This window comes from Bufo gargarizans, chromosome 3 (assembly GCF_014858855.1).
Source record: "Bufo gargarizans isolate SCDJY-AF-19 chromosome 3, ASM1485885v1, whole genome shotgun sequence".
Lineage (NCBI taxonomy): Eukaryota > Metazoa > Chordata > Amphibia > Anura > Bufonidae > Bufo > Bufo gargarizans.
Genome location: NC_058082.1, coordinates 26,200,394 through 26,217,406, shown reverse-complemented (window position 1 = coordinate 26,217,406; position 17,013 = coordinate 26,200,394). Strand labels below are relative to the sequence as shown.

At 47.2% G+C, this 17,013-nt stretch overlaps 1 protein-coding gene across 1 annotated transcript in view; it reads left to right on the top strand.

Annotated features, from left to right (window-relative positions):
- The window catches only part of PIWIL4 (piwi like RNA-mediated gene silencing 4), an 86,956-nt gene that overhangs the window by 33,911 nt on the left and 36,032 nt on the right, over positions 1-17,013 (top strand). Inside the window, exon 9 of the mRNA XM_044286716.1 lies at positions 11,842-11,914. Coding sequence (XP_044142651.1) covers positions 11,842-11,914 — 73 coding nt within the window. The remainder of the gene's footprint in view (positions 1-11,841; positions 11,915-17,013) is intronic.

Here is a 17,013-nt window from a genome sequence, read left to right as displayed (position 1 = left end):
GCTTCCTCCCGCCGGGGCATTGACCGCATTGGCAAAGGAATGAGGGCAGCGACTGAATGGGTGACCTAAGTCACCACACAGGTGACACCTAATCTCTGCACATGATGCAGCGAGGTGGCCAATCTCCCCACACAGCGCGCACTTCTGTACAGTGCAGTTAGCACTGAAGTGTGTGGGGCTGCCGCATCTGTGACAGAGCTTCGGCTGACCCTGGTAGAAAATCTGGATGCGATCCCTTCCAAGGAAGGTGGCAGATGGTATGTGAGTAACTGTGTTTCCTAAAAGCCTAAGTTTTACCATGAACGTCCAGGCCCCAGACCAGATGCCATGTTCATCCCTGTTCTTCTTGGGAACCTCCACCACCTCCCCATATCGGCCGAGCCACGTCATGATGTCAATACACGAGAGTGACTCGTTACGGGTTAGAACGGTCACCCTCTTCACATTGTTCTGACGAGACACTGCCTGGACGGCAAAATCTCGCCAGCTGGGCTCGTCCTTTGCCATCTCATAGTTCGACCAGAAGAGCTCAAGTCCCTCCGGCCGAACAAAGCTGACATCGAACTCAGGGGTCCCATAGGGATGTATCAAGGCGTAGATGTCTGTCGCCTTGAAGCCCATCTTTAGAAGGAGCTCAACAACTTCTGATCTTGAAGGACATGTATCACTGCCCCTCCACCTCAGACGGACCACATTCCTACGGAGAGCACCCTGCCCAGCTGTCGGGAGGGACCACGTGGTCTCCCCGCTCCTTTGCTCTCGGAAGGCTGAGAGGCCATGCCTATCTATCCAAAAGGATAGATCAACCTCCCTCCCCTCTACATTGATTGTGCTCTCCCCTCTCTTTAGAGCCTCCAGAAGACGCCGCTGCAAAACGCCGTCCCCAGAGCCAGAGGACAAGGAGGGTCCCCTACTCACCCCGGCTGTGACAGTAGCAAAACTGCGCACAGGGGCTGCCACAGCCGGGGGGGCAACCGGACCAGGTTCCACACCCTCCCCACTTACCAAAGACCCTCCACCACCCACTTCCATATCTTCCATCCCCAAACCAGCCTTACTTACAACAGATTCTGCGACCTCCCTTCCTTCCCTCCTAACACCATTCACTCCACCATCCAAACCCCCAGACATATTTTTATTAAAAATAATTTTCTGCCCCCCACCTGCTCCCTCACTCATACTGGCTGAACCGGTGTGTTTTGGTGTAATTATTGGTACCTCAGCATCACTGGGCCCTGGGGTCGGAGCTGCCCCCAAAAGACAGGCCACAGCCCCAACCCCACTTTTATCATTGCCCTCCGCTTCCTCAGTACTACCATTTACAACTTTTGGGCGCCGCTGATCCATTACCGGGCGCCGCTGATCCAAACGCTGCTGATCTGTTCTTTCATGGCGCCGCTCATCTGTACCAGCAGCGCCAATACAAAACAAAGGCTTTGGCCTCAGTTCTTGACCTTCATTGGGAGGCGTAACCGTCATAGCTCCGACAGCTCCTTCATGCCTCTGCTGGCCCGAGGGAACAGCGTCATCAGCGGTTGGAGCCATCGGAGCTCCTGCAGCCATCTGTGGCGTGGAGCCACCCCCTCCTCCCATCAGGGAGCAAACTCCAGCGCCAGAGATTTTTCTCTCATCCTCCGCAGTAACCTTCCTGTCCGGCTTTTCAGCCGGTGTCGCACCAGCTCCATCCCCGTTACTGCAAACAGAGACGGAGCTCACCACCATATCGGATACCTCGCTCTCCCCTCTCTCCTGCACCGAGTCCACTGCAGGACACGGGCTGGGCTGAGAAGAGGGGCTAATACAGTGAGCCGGCCCTGCGGTCGACCCGGGGGTCCCAGGGAGGGGGGTGTATACATATCTTACCTGCTCCTGGAGCTTGGTCTTCTTAGCCTTTTTCTTTCCTTCCCCAGGCGTCTCCGGTGGCAACTCATCACCAAAGCATAAGTCCTGGAAACGCACTGGGGACTCCAGGAGCTGGATCTCCTCCACTAGGGCCCCTCCCGGGCTGCAGGTCTCATACTCATCCCCCGAGCCGCAGCTGGGTGACCTTGCTATTTGGCGTGCAGGGGGCCCACTGTACGGAATCTGCTCCTGCAGGCTGCCAGGTGGATCTTGCTGGTCATCATCATCATCCTCCTCCTGCACGACTGGTTCCTTCTCCACCTGGCTGTCAGGCTGCTGCCCCATCTGCCCCTTCTCCTCCGCCATCTTCCGAAAACGTTCCTCGTTTAGGAGTTTTTCCTTAAACGGGCCGCTTTTATCTCGGAGTACAGTCCGCCTTTGCTCAATCTCGCCAATGTCAGCTTGTAGCTGCTTTATTTGGTTCTCCAGCCCCTGCTTCTTCCTCTTTGGGGCCACTCCAACACAAGACTTCAAGCCGCGCAGCTCCTCCCGGAGCCTCCTCAGGGTCTTAGTCGCGTCTTCGTACTCACGGAGGTGGCTCATGACCCGGGATCCGTAGGTGGAAATGGACTCCCGGGCCCTCAGTACGCCCCAGCCTTCCTCCTCAAGATCTGCTTCACCTCTGTGAACACTCGGCTTTTGCTGGGCCCCGGAAGGGCCACTCTCACCCATGCTGGCATTCGGGTCCTCCTTAGCGGATCCAGCCTTGCGGCTCTTCCTACTACCCTCAGACTCAGGGGAGACAGAAGCCACATTACTGCGACTCCTGCCAGATCTTCTTACCCCTGAGTCCTCCATGCAGGCCAAACGCTGGCTTCTCCTGTCCCCTAAAGGCCTGCCGCTGGGAACAGGAGCCTGGGGCTTGCTTCCCTCGCTCATGCCTGAGAACCCACTCTCCCCCTGGGGAGGAGAGAGCCGGCCTCAGGTGGATAGATTTTCCTCCAAACGCTCAGGAGCAGCAGCAGCAGCAGCTACACACAGCCACAGGCGACCACACCCACAGGTAATCACAGCTCAGGAACAGCTGGTCCAGAGCTGCACTCACTATTCTGCTGGTGCAGTCACTGTGTACATACATTACATATCCTGTACTGACCCTGAGTTGTATCCTGTATTATACTCCAGAGCTGCACTCACTATTCTGCTGGTGGAGTCACTGTGTACATACATTACTTATCCTGTACAGATCCTGAGTTACATCCTGTATTATACTCCAGAGCTGCACTCACTATTCTGCTGGTGCAGTCACTGTGTACATACATTACATATCCTGTACTGACCCTGAGTTGCATCCTGTATTATACTCCAGAGCTGCACTCACTATTCTGCTGGTGGAGTCACTGTGTACATACATTACTTATCCTGTACAGATCCTGAGTTGCATCCTGTATTATACTCCAGAGCTGCACTCACTATTCTGCTGGTGGAGTCACTGTGTACATACATTACTTATCCTGTACTGATCCTGAGTTGCATCCTGTATTATACTCCAGAGCTGCACTCACTATTCTGCTGGTGGAGTCACTGTGTACATACATTACATTACTTATCCTGTACTGATCCTGAGTTGCATCCTGTATTATACTCCAGAGCTGCACTCACTATTCTGCTCGTAGAGTCACTTGGAGTGAATCAATATTGATGTACTGAACCACCTGTAACAGAGTATCTTTCAGGGTGCAGAGCATTCTGGGAAATGTCATTTCCCCCTTTTTTGATTGCTGTAGTAACCCACTTGTCCCAGGAGTACTGTACAATGACCACAGGACCCACATTGGATGGTGCCTTGAGAAGTTCCAACTATTGACACCCTATATCAGTGGTGGCAAACCTATGGCACAGATGCCAGAGGCGGACTCAGAGCCCTCTCTGTAGGCACCCGCACCCTGGATAAAGTCTGTGGTGTACCAGTATGCCTTAGACTTTTCCTGCCATTCATCAGCGCAGGGCGCACTATGAAAAGCACGGGCAGCGCACTGAATGTAGGCAGGTTGTTATAGCTAAGTGATAAAGTACATGGAGGATATACTAGATTGGCGTGTTGGCACTTAATAAATGGGTTTTGGGTTACAGTGCGGGAACTCTGTCTCTAATTGTTCTCCATCACTGCCCTATATGGTGCACAGAGGGTAATAGAAACATACACATTCACATGATGTGCCCGGATAACACCACCCAGTCAGTGATCTGATACATGTAGGTGCCAACGTCCATGCACCAAGGGTAAAATGCAGTATTTGAGTGCCCAGGACAACAGTGGCGCACCCACAGGTGCAGCTGCGCGTGTGCCACAACACAATTGCGGGTCCTGATTAAACTGGATGATGCGAATTCATTCAGTTCAAGGACTAACAGGAAAGTAGCAGAACTCTGAGTGCAGCTCCTGATTGGACTGTGCTGTAACTTCTTATGGTTTCATTACCTTCAGCCTACTTTTCTTGCTTCCATTTGCTGTGTGGAGATATTTTGTAGGCTTTGTGGCATCTTGTATATTTAGCAATCCTCCCGTATTGTTCCATTCACAAAGAGGCGCTGTGACGCAGAGGCTGAGCCACCAGACAAAAGCCCAAGAGTTAAATCCGCTCTGATTTGGGAAATGTGCGGCGACTCCTTTCATTGGCCGCAATTTTTTTTTATGTCTGAAGTCTTTTCATCTGCACAAATAAAGTGACACACAAGGGATTAATGAGAGCGTTTTGTTTGCATTTTCTTCTTCTTTTCCAAGTCAGCTGTGTGCCTGAACACGGGCAAGCGGGGAGGGGCAGGAGCTAAGGGTTTAGTGTAAGAGAATAACGCCCTATTTTCTGGCAATCTGCATAATAAGGACAGCGGGAGAAATCTAAATGATGGCGATTAATGTGACGATGCCGCTGTGTCCCGCTCTCTTTCACATTGTTCGGTCTCTTTTATCTTTACTTGCTTTTGGTTTTTCCCTTTCATTCCTTTGTTCGCACGACGTTCAGTTCGGGGAAATTTAGGTTGGTCTACAAATATGTCTCTGAGCGCAAACTTTGTACCGTAAAGCTCAGGAAGATGCAAAATGGTAGCGACATTCCTGTGGGTGTTTTCGTATATGACTGCCAAGTGCCAGTCCCATACCACCCAGCAGGGTGGTTGGGGGCTGTATGTGGAAGGCGAGAGTGATCTCATGCTTGTCGGCAAGTCGACAAAAAAAAAAAAAAAAGGCACAATTTCTGCAGGAACTGCAGTTACGGCAGTAGTTGTGGATCCGCTGTGCCGCTAAAAAGATTTGACTCCTAAGGGTGTTATGTAAGTGCCACCACCCCGACTTTTACCCTTTTAACCCCTATGCGGGGATCTGGACTCCGTTGCAGGGGAACCACTGGGCAGCTAGCTCTTGAAGTAGTCTCCGTTCAGTGACTGCTGACCCACAGGGATCAAGAGACACCGGTGGGGAGCACCGAGGGATCAGGCAAAACCATATTCACCGAGGGACCAGGCAAAACATATAAGCAATCAAGTAAATAGTGCAAAAATTTTAAATGAGGAACAGACAAAGGTTAGGTCAGTCAGCAAAGGGTCAAATCCGAAAACAGGAAAAGTAGTTTTTGCTGGAAACTGGCTAACTTGAACCTATAGCTTGAGGCACCCTTCCAGAGAAAGGGAGTTGAGTTGGCCAAGGGGAAGATTAAGGTGTCCACACTAACCCTTTAAGAGTCAGAGATCATGCACACCTTGCAGTTGGTGAGAGCAAGCAAGAGGCAGCCAGAGCCATCAGGAGGGAGCAGCAAGATGGAATGGACCACTGTAGAGAGAGCAGAAGAAGGCAGATGAGAGCTCCAGCAGCTGTACCCACCAAGGAGGGGGGTGAAGGGTATGGACATAGCGGTAACACAATGCCAAATTTAGAATGGGGTGGGGTCGACATCAGACTCCAGACCAGACCCTAAATCACTGTAGGGCCTCCTTCACACCTAATTCTTCTGTGGCATTTTTTTTTTTTTTTTTTTTATGGCATTTTTTATTCACACATTTTAGCCATGCTGCCATACCCAGAGTAATGTGTGCTTTGAAAAAAATGTCATGGACCTAAAAAAAAAAAAAATGTAATGCATTTTATAATTTTCTATTGACTTACATCTAACCTCTTGACTTAAAATGTGAAACTAACATATGAGACTCATTACAGGCAAAGCGAGATATTTCAAGCCTTTATTTGTTATAATTTGGATGATTATGGCTTACAGCTTATGAAACCCCAAAGTCACAATCTCAGGTCCCCTTTGCTCAGGGGGTATGGGTTAATTAGCTGACTAGAGTGCGACACATTGAGCCTAGAATATTAAACCTTTTCACAAAATTCTAATTTTAAGCTGCATTAATGCAATTCCTTTTAATTTGCATTACTGAAATAAATGGACTTTTGCGCAATATTCAAATTTTTCGAGTTTCACCTGTACATTTGTGGTCAGTACAAAGAACCGGAACAGGATTTATTCATCCCGAGGACTTTACAGAGGACCAGGGGACATTCATTACATGTGGAGGAAAGGCGGTTCATACTTCAGTACCGGAAAGGACTCTTTATAGTTAGAGCAGACACACTATGGAAGGCCCTACCCCAAGAGGTAGTAACCGCTTCAAAGATATTTCCAATGTCCTTCTGAAGAAAGTGCTAAAACATCAAGCAAAATTATTTTAGGACCCTTAAGACTTAACTTTTAATAGAGAAAAGAAAAAAAAACTCCCTATATACCAAGACGGATATAATTCAATAAACAAAGGCAAAGATATGGCCTAACTACCACTGAGCATGTGACATCCACTGGATAGTTCCAGTAATGGAATGTGTGAGTAGCTTAGATAGGGGCAATACCTAGGGCAATACCAGTGACAGAAATGAGAGGCCTGGGGCAATAATATTAGTGCAGGGGAGAAAAAGAGGAAAAACTCTCCTTGTACAAGCCCTAACTATGCCTGTGCCCAGGGACAATCCCTGATGGTGGGATTTCCCTGTCCTCGTACCTGCCCTAACTGACCCTAGGAGGCCCTATACAAAGAGAGTGACAAAATATCCCTTGATAATAATTGGTTGATAATTACACCCCGACGCGTTTACCCCTTACTGGGTTCCTCAGGGGGTTGATCATAGTTGAGTACATATAAAGAAAGTAGCTGAGTACATATAAATCAAATCGGTAACATACTTCATCCATGGATAATAATACAAAAAAGGCAAACCTTATGATAGAAGCTGAGTACACCAAAAGCAGCCGATGACATCACAGATTCCTCACTTTTATAGGGAAGAAATGCCACCTATAAATAGAAGACAAATATACGTCTACTAACTAAATACCTACGCAAGGTGGAAACATATCTGACAAAGTTATAAACTTACAAAAGTGATGTGCCCCCTTCAAGTGCTGACTGCCTCTTGCCAAGTCATCGGTGAGGCATGTTAGTGCTATGGAAGTTTAAATGGCGGCGGCCGTGCGCGTCCCACAGCGGAGATGACGGCGCTTCCGATCTATGGAGCGCACGCCGTGCCTCCACTTCTGATCTCGTGGAACGCACGCGTCACTTCCGGTTTGATGTCCCGCATGCGCTCCAACTTTGCCGAGATACAGACGGGGAGGAGCGTTCTAGGAGGCTCAGTTTGCTTCCATACTCTAGAGACACGCCCCGCATGCAGACCACTATCGGCCTAAACCAAAGAGAACAAAAGGAGGAGCGATGTAGCAAGGAGGGGAGGGGCAACCGCAATTACTTAAATACCATGCACCATTATATTATGCCCATATGTACAGGGGAGCTATATCCTATGCTGAAAGGAACTATGCCTCCCTACATACAAAAAAAAGGCCTCATAATAGTACCGCATCTAGAAAGCACGTACTACAGTTGTAGCTCGCCTGAACATTAAACTAGATACAAATAATCAGGTTGAAAAGAAAACACACTAGGGGGGCCTCAGATTATTATCACCCTGAAATGCGTTCATATGAATGCTTTTTGCATTCATGACCAGTTACGACTATCAGCGATATCCCATAATTGGAGACCCAGTAAGAAGCAAACTCCAAAGTCCTCAGATCCAATAAAATATTAAATGAAACAGGTGAAAGTCAGCCTCGCATTAAGGCCAGAGAGTGACCGTGATCTACATCTATATATCCATTTGGCCTCTCTCTCGAGAATTTTCTTGTCCCAATCTCCCTTCCTGGGGGAGAGAGGGACAAGTTTCAGAGCTGAGAATTTTAGGACTTGTGGGTTCCCTCCATGATATTCATTGACGTGAATGGCAACTGACGTGATATTTTTCTTCCTGACATCATTTACATGCTCTCATATCCTTTTTCTAAGTTCTTTGAATGTTTTCCCGATATAATCCTTGGGGCAGGGTCACTGACAAATATAGATGACCCCTTTACAATTAACAAAATCCCGAATGGTGAAAATGTTGTTAGTGGCTGAGCATGTGATTGTTTTAGACACAGAAATGAACGCACAGGCGGTCCAGCCACGTCCCAGGTGCCACAGGAGGGACATAGTGGCTATGTACCAGTCGATCCCTGAGGCTCCTGCCCCTACGGTATGTTATACTCGGGAAGGGAGAGAAAACATGATCTATATACCTTGTCCAAAAGGTTATCTTCTCGTTCCACCATGTCCTGTGGCCGGGAAAAACTATATTGTCCTCCCACCAGCCCAGGAAGAGGTTGGCATACGTGGGGGCACAGTGGCACCCCATCGCCAGCCCCCTGAGCTGGTGGTAGAACCGCCCATTGAACAAGAAGAAATTGTGCTTCAGAGTGAACTCGAGCAAGGTCATAACAAAATGGTTGTGGGCATTAAAAAATGTCCCTCATGTACTAAGATAGTGTGCTACTACCAGGAGTCCTTTGTTATGCGGGATACTACTATACAAGGATTCAACATCAATACTGGCAAGTAGACAGGAGGGATCAAGCACCAACGTTTCTATTTTATTCAAGAAGTTCATTGTGTCCCTCGTATACGATGCAGATCCAGATATAGCTCACGGTTTTGTGTTAGGGAATTCACCCATGATACAATCGGGCGACCTTTTAAAGGACTCGTCCCTTTGTGGACTTTGGGGAGTCCATAAAAGGTGGCGATTTGTGGTGTAATAGGTAACATAAAATGGTATTCTGCCTCGCTAATGACCCTTTTCTCTAGACCAGATTTAAGAATGGACCGGAGATCCCCCTGAAAAATATCTGTAGGGTCATGTTGTAATACCTGATAACCATTTCTGTGCTTAAGGAGATCCAAACACTTTCTACAATATTTGTCTTGATCCATAATGACAAGGTTTCCACCCTTATCTGATGGTTTGATAATCACTTTCCAATGTTCTCAAAGCTTCCAGTTCTGACAGATTCCTACGATATGAAGGGGGGAACCCTGAACCTCTGGAGTTCTGAAGTTACTAATTGTTGAAAAATCTCTATATACTCGTAGCTCGATGGAGGGGGCGTCTTAGTGCTTTTTAGGCTAAGCTTGTTAAAGGGGCCCTCACCTGGTCTCCTAGAGCCTTCCTCCCAAAGTTTCATCAATAGTGCTAGATCTGCTACTTCGCTATCCTGTATCCCTAGCTTCTCATAGCACTCTTTGTTGGTAACATCAAAAAACTTCCTCCATCTGAATTTTCTACAGAAAAGGTCAAGATTTCTGACCCATGTGAATACCTTAAAATCTGTGTGGGAACAAACGATAGTCCTTTCTTTAAAACGGAAATCTCTGCCTCATTCAGATTGCGTGAGGAGAGGTTTATTACCTGCAAACCCTCACTTCTTATTGGAGTTTCTTTTACTTGGGTCTGCCTCGTAGTTGGTATGGGGCTTGACCCTGTGATAAAAAAGAAGATGAAGGGGGAGTAGAAACTGATTGCTGAGGGCACCACTGCAGAGGAAGATGCTGATGAAGGAGGTACCTTGATGTCCACCACCCCCCACACTGGAATCCCTTTCCCATCTCCTCCATCTGTTTCTTATAATTCCCTGATTCCTTCTTAGGGCCAGTCCTGTCACCTTTAATAGTAGCCTCTCTGTCGGAGAGGTCCACGTCTGAAGAAGAGAATTCAGATGCTGAGGGGTTAACCGACACACACAAAGTCCACTTATACTATTGCTAAAACTAATAAATATATTTTATTTTTAATGAACAAAAAGGGGGGATGGGGGAATGTGTGTATGTAGTCTGCTATACTATTGCTAGCTATAAAGTTTTTTGTTTTTTTTTCACTTTTGATTAATATTTTTATTCTTTTTATTTTATTTTTCAGTTTTTAACCCCACAGTCAGGGCAAGAAGGGATTAATTCACAGACTGCAGGCTTGCAATTCATTTTACAGCCGGCAAAGCTAACATCAAGTGCGGTAGATCGCAGTGATGCCACACAGGGAGACCACTTCTTCTGGTCTCCGGGATGCTTACTGTGACCGCAGCTCTCTAGGGACAGGGACAGCTCGGTCGCAGAGATCTGCAGTGCCACGAGGACAGCTGATCGCAATGTTACCCGGTGCTTTTATACATTGGGTTACAGTTGAGAGCTTACCGCCATGACGTCTATAGTCGTATGGCGGTAAGCAAACGGTTAATCTAACATTGTCGTGTTATTGATCTGAGGAAGGTTGGACTTGATGAACCCATGTCTTTTTTTAACCTGTCTAACATGGGAGCCTATGTGCGAAATATACCACTGTGTGCCCATACAGCGTCATACGTCGCAGTCTTCCATTGGCGGTATACATTTGGAAATCCTCTCAGCGTATGGCCCTGGCAGTCGTGTGATCAGATTATCTGATTGCTCGGTGTTTAGTGCCCGGCGCTGATAACAAGCGTTGTCCCTGTGGTGGCTGCACTACATACCCGGTAATATTCTCTCAGCGCACACATGGCAGTATAGGATGATATGGCTGTGTATTGTTCCTGGTCATGTCCTGAGCTGGGCTGCTGTTTGTGCTCAAAGGTCACTGTGATAATAATACACCCATTAAGACTGTAAGGTGTATGCACGGGTCACCGAGATAACGCTCTCCGGTCTTATCACTCCTTTGGAGCACCCAGTACATAAAAGGGCTGCAAACTGGAACCGATTTATATATAAACTAGTACTAAACATATTACTGGTGAGGGGCTCCCTCTAGTGGCAAGTGAAGGAAACAGACTGCAGACTGTGTATATACATTATTACAGCCACAGTACCGGGACCTCTTCAACTAATCCAAACTTAAAGGGGTATTACGGTTACATTAAAGAGGACCTCTCACCTCTCCTGACACGTCTGTCTTAGTAACTACTTGCATTCCCCATGTAATAACAATTCTGAAGCATTTATTCTTATGACTATGTTGTGCCATTCCTCTGTTATTTCTACTAGAAGTTATTACTGAATTACCTGCGACTGCACAGTCTGACACCAGCAGCACTGATTGAACAGAACCCAACACACCAACCACAACACCCAGCAGTACCTTTATGGCAGACTGCTGGCAATTTATTTGTAAACTTTTAAGCAGGAATAATAGAGGAATGGCACAACTTGGAGTCATAAAAATGCTAGTGGTTACTAAAACTTCCATGTCAGGAGAGGTGGCAGCTCCTCTTTAAATATTGGGAGATATGTATTGAGGATCATGATTGCAGGTGGGTCCCCGCAGACCGGTATATTGTATTATGGTTGTGCTACATGCTGCAGCAACCACAGAGGAGCATTGTGGGGTGACTGGGGCCTACATGGGGCCTGATGTAGGAAGGTGCTGGCTGACCATTAGCCACCTTGTTCTTGTGGTCAGTGCAGAGAAGATGGTAGGAATCGATGATGATGACGGCATGTTCTTGAATGCTCTGGACAGGATTTCCATTGTCAGCTTTTGGATGTATGTTAGTACATATGCCAGTCTTTACCGCCAGTCCTTATCGCCAATGCTGTTGTGTTTCTGTCTTGTAGAGTACAAGTAGAAGACAGCTCGGTTTCGTTCCTGCGGGCTCTGCAGCAACATGTGAACCCCGAAGTTCAGCTGGTGCGTATTTCCTGAAGACGTGCAATCAGTATGTGCGGAGTTATAAAAACCACCAAAGAATGCCATCTTGTTCCCAGCTTTCACCAAAAGTGGGTACACAAATCACTGCGAACCACAGTCATTGCCCTCAATAAAGGGGTTTTCCGACCATAACAGATGACCTATCCATTATTTGATCAATGGGGGTCCAACACCTGTGACCCCCACCGATCAGCTGTATGAGAAGGCACCAGCGCCCTTGTGAGCACTGTTGCCTCCTCACAGCTTACTAAGCACAGCGCCGTACATTGTATAGCGTTCTTGGAATCGCGGCTCAGCTCATAGGACTGAGCCGCGCCTGGGCCATGTGACCAATGAAGATGACGCCGCTGGCCTAGGGTATGCTGCGAGAAGGCTGCGGCGCTCACGGGAGTGCCTTCTGAAAGAGCTGATCGATGAGGAACGCTGCCTCTCCATTCAAACTATGCTGGAGATCGCCCAGCACTGTACTCTGCTTCTCTTTGACAATCCCATAGACTTAGAGCGCATGAACGACTGTCACTCCATTCAAACAAGGGATGCAGGAACCCGTTCTCATGATTGACGGTGGTCTCAGTGGTTGACCCCTGCACCTATCAGACACTTATGCCCTGTGTTGTAAATAGGTGATCACTTTCAATCTTAGGACAACCCCTTAATAGCAGGGGTGCACAACCTGTGGCCCAGAGGCCACGTGCGACCCAGGATGCCATTCTGTGCAGCCCTCAACCATCTACACCAGGCATGCTCAACCTGCGGCCCTCCAGCTGTTGTAAAACTACAACTCCCACAATACCCTGCTGTAGGCTGATCGGGCATGCTGGGAGTTGTAGTTTTGCAACAGCTGGAGGGCCGCAGGTTGAGCATGCCTGATCTACACACAGAGAAGCATGTTGTTTGTGTCTGGCCATGTCAAAGGGAAAATGAGTAGTGTGCAGCTGAGGAGCGGGGACAGGCAAGTACTGCTGGTGCACTTCATACCCATCTTTAGGACCCTCATATATCGGGAGAATGGGAGTGCATTGGCCCCCTATTTGGCATGCCATAAAGCAGTAGATGAGTTAGAGGTGGACGTCTATGTCTGCTGCAGCTCTCTCCATTGTAGTTTATACGTGTAGATGTGAAATGTTAAGCAGTTACTATAACACCCACTGGTGGAGAAGGGAACCTCATCATCCCAATAGTTAAGAGTCCTGGAAGTGGAACCTGAACCGGTCAGACATTTAGGACATATACTTATGACATGCCATTAATGTCCCAAATGGTAATGCCCCTTTAAAGGGGTTATCCGGGATTATCATATTGATGACCTATCAGGTCATTTGAGCGCAGACCGCGATGCAGGCGGAGTGAGCGTGTGATTTGCCTGTGACCTTTCTGCAGTGTGGCTGTTTTCAAGTTTTAAAGTAGTCACTCAACAGCAAGAGACGTGATACACTTCACTGTGTAGTCCTAGCCTTATTGCGGCCCTTCAGATTGGTCCAGTGTGGCCCCCGGACTAGAAAAAATTGTGCACCCCTGCCTAAGAGGATAACATTTTGACTGCCTTCTTCCCCCACTAGGGGGAGCTCACCTCAAAAGGACTGAATCACGGCTTATTAAGCTCCCCCTAGTGGTGGTGACTGGCAGACAGATATTTTTCATTTAATTGCTCCAACCCCTGTAAAGATAATTTATTAAATAAATCAAAATATCATTTTACATTTGTCAAAAAAGAATGCCTGGTGGTCTTTATACATAATGTGGCCGTCAATGGGTTACGGTGAGCTTTTCCTCTGGCAGGTACTGTGCGTATTGTGGTCCCGCTTCCTGAGCTATGCATTAGAGGTTTTCTTCTGACACTATAATAAGACGCGTTACCTTCTATAAAACCTCATTAAAATTCCTGATGAGTAAGTAACACGCTCTCGGCGCTGCTCATAGCAGTTAGATGAGCCGGGCGTCCTCCCTGCTTTGAATGATTTGTTTAATTGTGATTGTATGCAGAGGATGAGAGTTTACCCCGGGGACCCGGTATCTCAAATATAAAAGTCACTATCCAGTCCCGTATGAAGCAGAAGCAGGGACTTGGAAGACACGGCTTTTATGTTGGAGTCACTATGAGACAGGAAGACAACTTTGTCAGTCTGCAGAAGTCGTCTTCTACTAACGAGACACTTAAAGAGGACCCGTCACCAGTCCTGACATGTCTGTTCGCATTCCTAATGAAATAACAATTCTGAAGCATCTATTCTTAGAACACCGCATTGAGCTGTTCCTCTGTTATCCCTTCTGGAAAAAGAAGGCAGCTGGGCCTTACCCTTTCCCTTGTGTCCTTACACACTATGACACTGTCCAGTCAGTGCTGACTGTGCTAGGGCGTCTACGGTCACAGTGGAATGGTGACACCCAGTTGTTAGTTTGTTCATAGATTTCCAGGAGGAATAACAGAGGAAACACACAACACAGAGTTGTAAGAAAATATTATTTCTTGGGGAATGCAATCTATATATATAAAGAAGGACGTATGTTCCGCAATCACTCAAAAACGCAACCATCGATTTCAACGAAAGCTGGTATACACATCCCTGGCTACCTGGAAAGAAATCATGTGGTGTCTCAGCTCTCTAGGACGTACCGTTCCTGAGATATTCCCAAAAAATGACCTGCATTAGCCAATACAAGCCTGCAAGTCTTTCTCTTCATATCCTATCTGCCATACACACAGTCACATGTCCTTTATCAGCCAATAGAAGCTCGCAGGCCCTTAGTCTCCACATACACACAGTTTTACTCCAGGTTTCCATAACAACCCAGCCATTTTTCTTCACTTCTGTAGGTCAGCTTTAGGCTAGGGCTACACGACGACAATAAGTAGCACAACACATAGGGCACAACTACACTGCTACACTTTTTATAATGATAGTCTATGGTTTTGCACTGCGACAGTCACAGAAAAATCCATCTTGGATGGATTTTTTGCAACTGTCGTGTCTCAGTCGCAGCATGTCACATGTCGCAGTGCAACACCATAAACTATCATTATAAAAATTGTTGAGACAAAATGTTGGGCAACACATGTCGTCGTGTAGCCCTAGCATTAAAGGGGCAGGGCGCTGTGGAGGTCACTGTTAAAGGGGCGGGCACTGTGGAGGTCACTGTTAAAGAGGCGTTCACTCTGGATGTTACTGTTAAGGGGGCAGGCCTCTGTGGAGTGCCTTGTTAAAGGGGCGGACACTGTGGAGGTCCCTGTTAAGGGAGCAGGGACAACTGCTGTGGAGTTCTCTGTTAAGGCAGTAGGGTACTGTGAGATCACTGTTAAAGAAGCAGGGGACTGTGGAGGTCACTGTTAAGGAGGCGGGCCCCTGAGGAGGTCACTGTCAAGGGGGTGGGGTGCTGTGAAACTCGCTGTTAAAGGGGCGGGCTGCTGGGAAGGTTAAAGTTAAGGGAATGGTCTGCTGTGGAAGTCCCATTTTAAGGTGGGGGGGTCAGTGTTAAGGGGTGGGGGACTGTGGAGTTCACTGTTAAAGGGACGGGCTGCTGTAGAGGTCACTGTTATGGGGGATACTGTCGATATCTTTTAACCACACACAGAAACATTAAATTAAATAGATGAAATATACCCGAGCAAAGCCGGGTCCTTCTGCTAGGGATTTAATAAAGTAGATATGTGTCTGGAGCGGTGACAATTTCCATAACTATACAATTTCCCTAGGCTCTAGTAGAACAAATAGCAGCAATAAGGTGGAGGGGGCTACCTCTTCAACTAATAATAGATGTCAAATAATATGTTTGGAAGAAGGAACGATATTCTGCCCCCTTTTAGCTGATATACAGATATGGCGAGACTTAAGGTACCAGGATTACATTTTTTTATACATGAAGCAGAATAGGTTAAAAAAAAAAGGATCATTACTCACCTCACTGATACCCTGCTGCTGACATTTACCAGGTCCCTGCTCCTTCCACGTCATGGTCCCAACTCGACCCACAGTTACATGGCAGGAAATGTCATCATTGGACCCATTAAATGTTGGAAGTCAGCAGTAGCGGGAGGATCAACAAGTAATAATTCTTTTTTTTAACACATTCTGCCCTTTATTTTATATGACACTGGCTGACCTGTTACATGTGCACTTGGCAGCTCAAAGCATCTGTGTTGGTCCCATGTCCATATGTGTCCATATGTGTCCACATTGCTGAGAAAAATGAAGTTTTAATATATACAAATGAGCCTCTAGGAGCAACGGGGGCGTTGCCCTTACACCTAGAGGCTCAGCTCTCTTTGCAGATCCCACGCCCTCTGGACTTTGACAGGGCCAGGCAGTGTAAATATCACACCTTGCCCTGTCATTCAAAGTGCAGAGGGCTCAGGAGAGAATCAGAGCCTCTAGGATTAACAGACAGTTTCATAGGTGCAAATCTGCTGACAGATACCCTTGAAAATTGTTCACCCTTACAAAGGTACATTCCCCAAACTAACTATGAAAGTTATACATATTTATAATATTCTTTATTTTCAATGAACTCACTGATCCGGTGATTCCGATTTTGGTCATGTCAACGATCTCCCATTTTCCGCTGCATCTATCACGTGATCTAGACCCGCTGATTTATTTAGTGTACTGGGCAGCCACTAACCAGGCAAGAAAATTACACTCGGAGAACTGTAGTTCGGGGCTGAAGTCTGCTGAGCTGACGCTCACGAATACCAGATCTTCACCATGTAAAGAAGTTACACCCCCCTGAGGCATTGGGTGTCACGTAAGGTAGGGAATAGTGCAGACCTGACCTCCACGGACACCACTGTCCCTACCTACTTGGACGATTCACCCTAAACGGCAGCTCCCAACTGGGCGACGGTCCATGACCTAAGTACGCCGGACCTACTTAGGGGAGACAAAAAGGAGAAGTCAGTCAATACCAAAGAACACCATCAGAATCAAGGAAAAACAAACGCAAATGAATATACTAAGCAGGGTCAAAACCAGGAGCTAATGTCTAAATGAGTAGTCAGAAGCAACATCACTAACAGGAAGAGGGTCAAAAAGTCCAGGAATCCAAACTAATCCAATCACAAACTAAGGGTTGAGTCACACGAC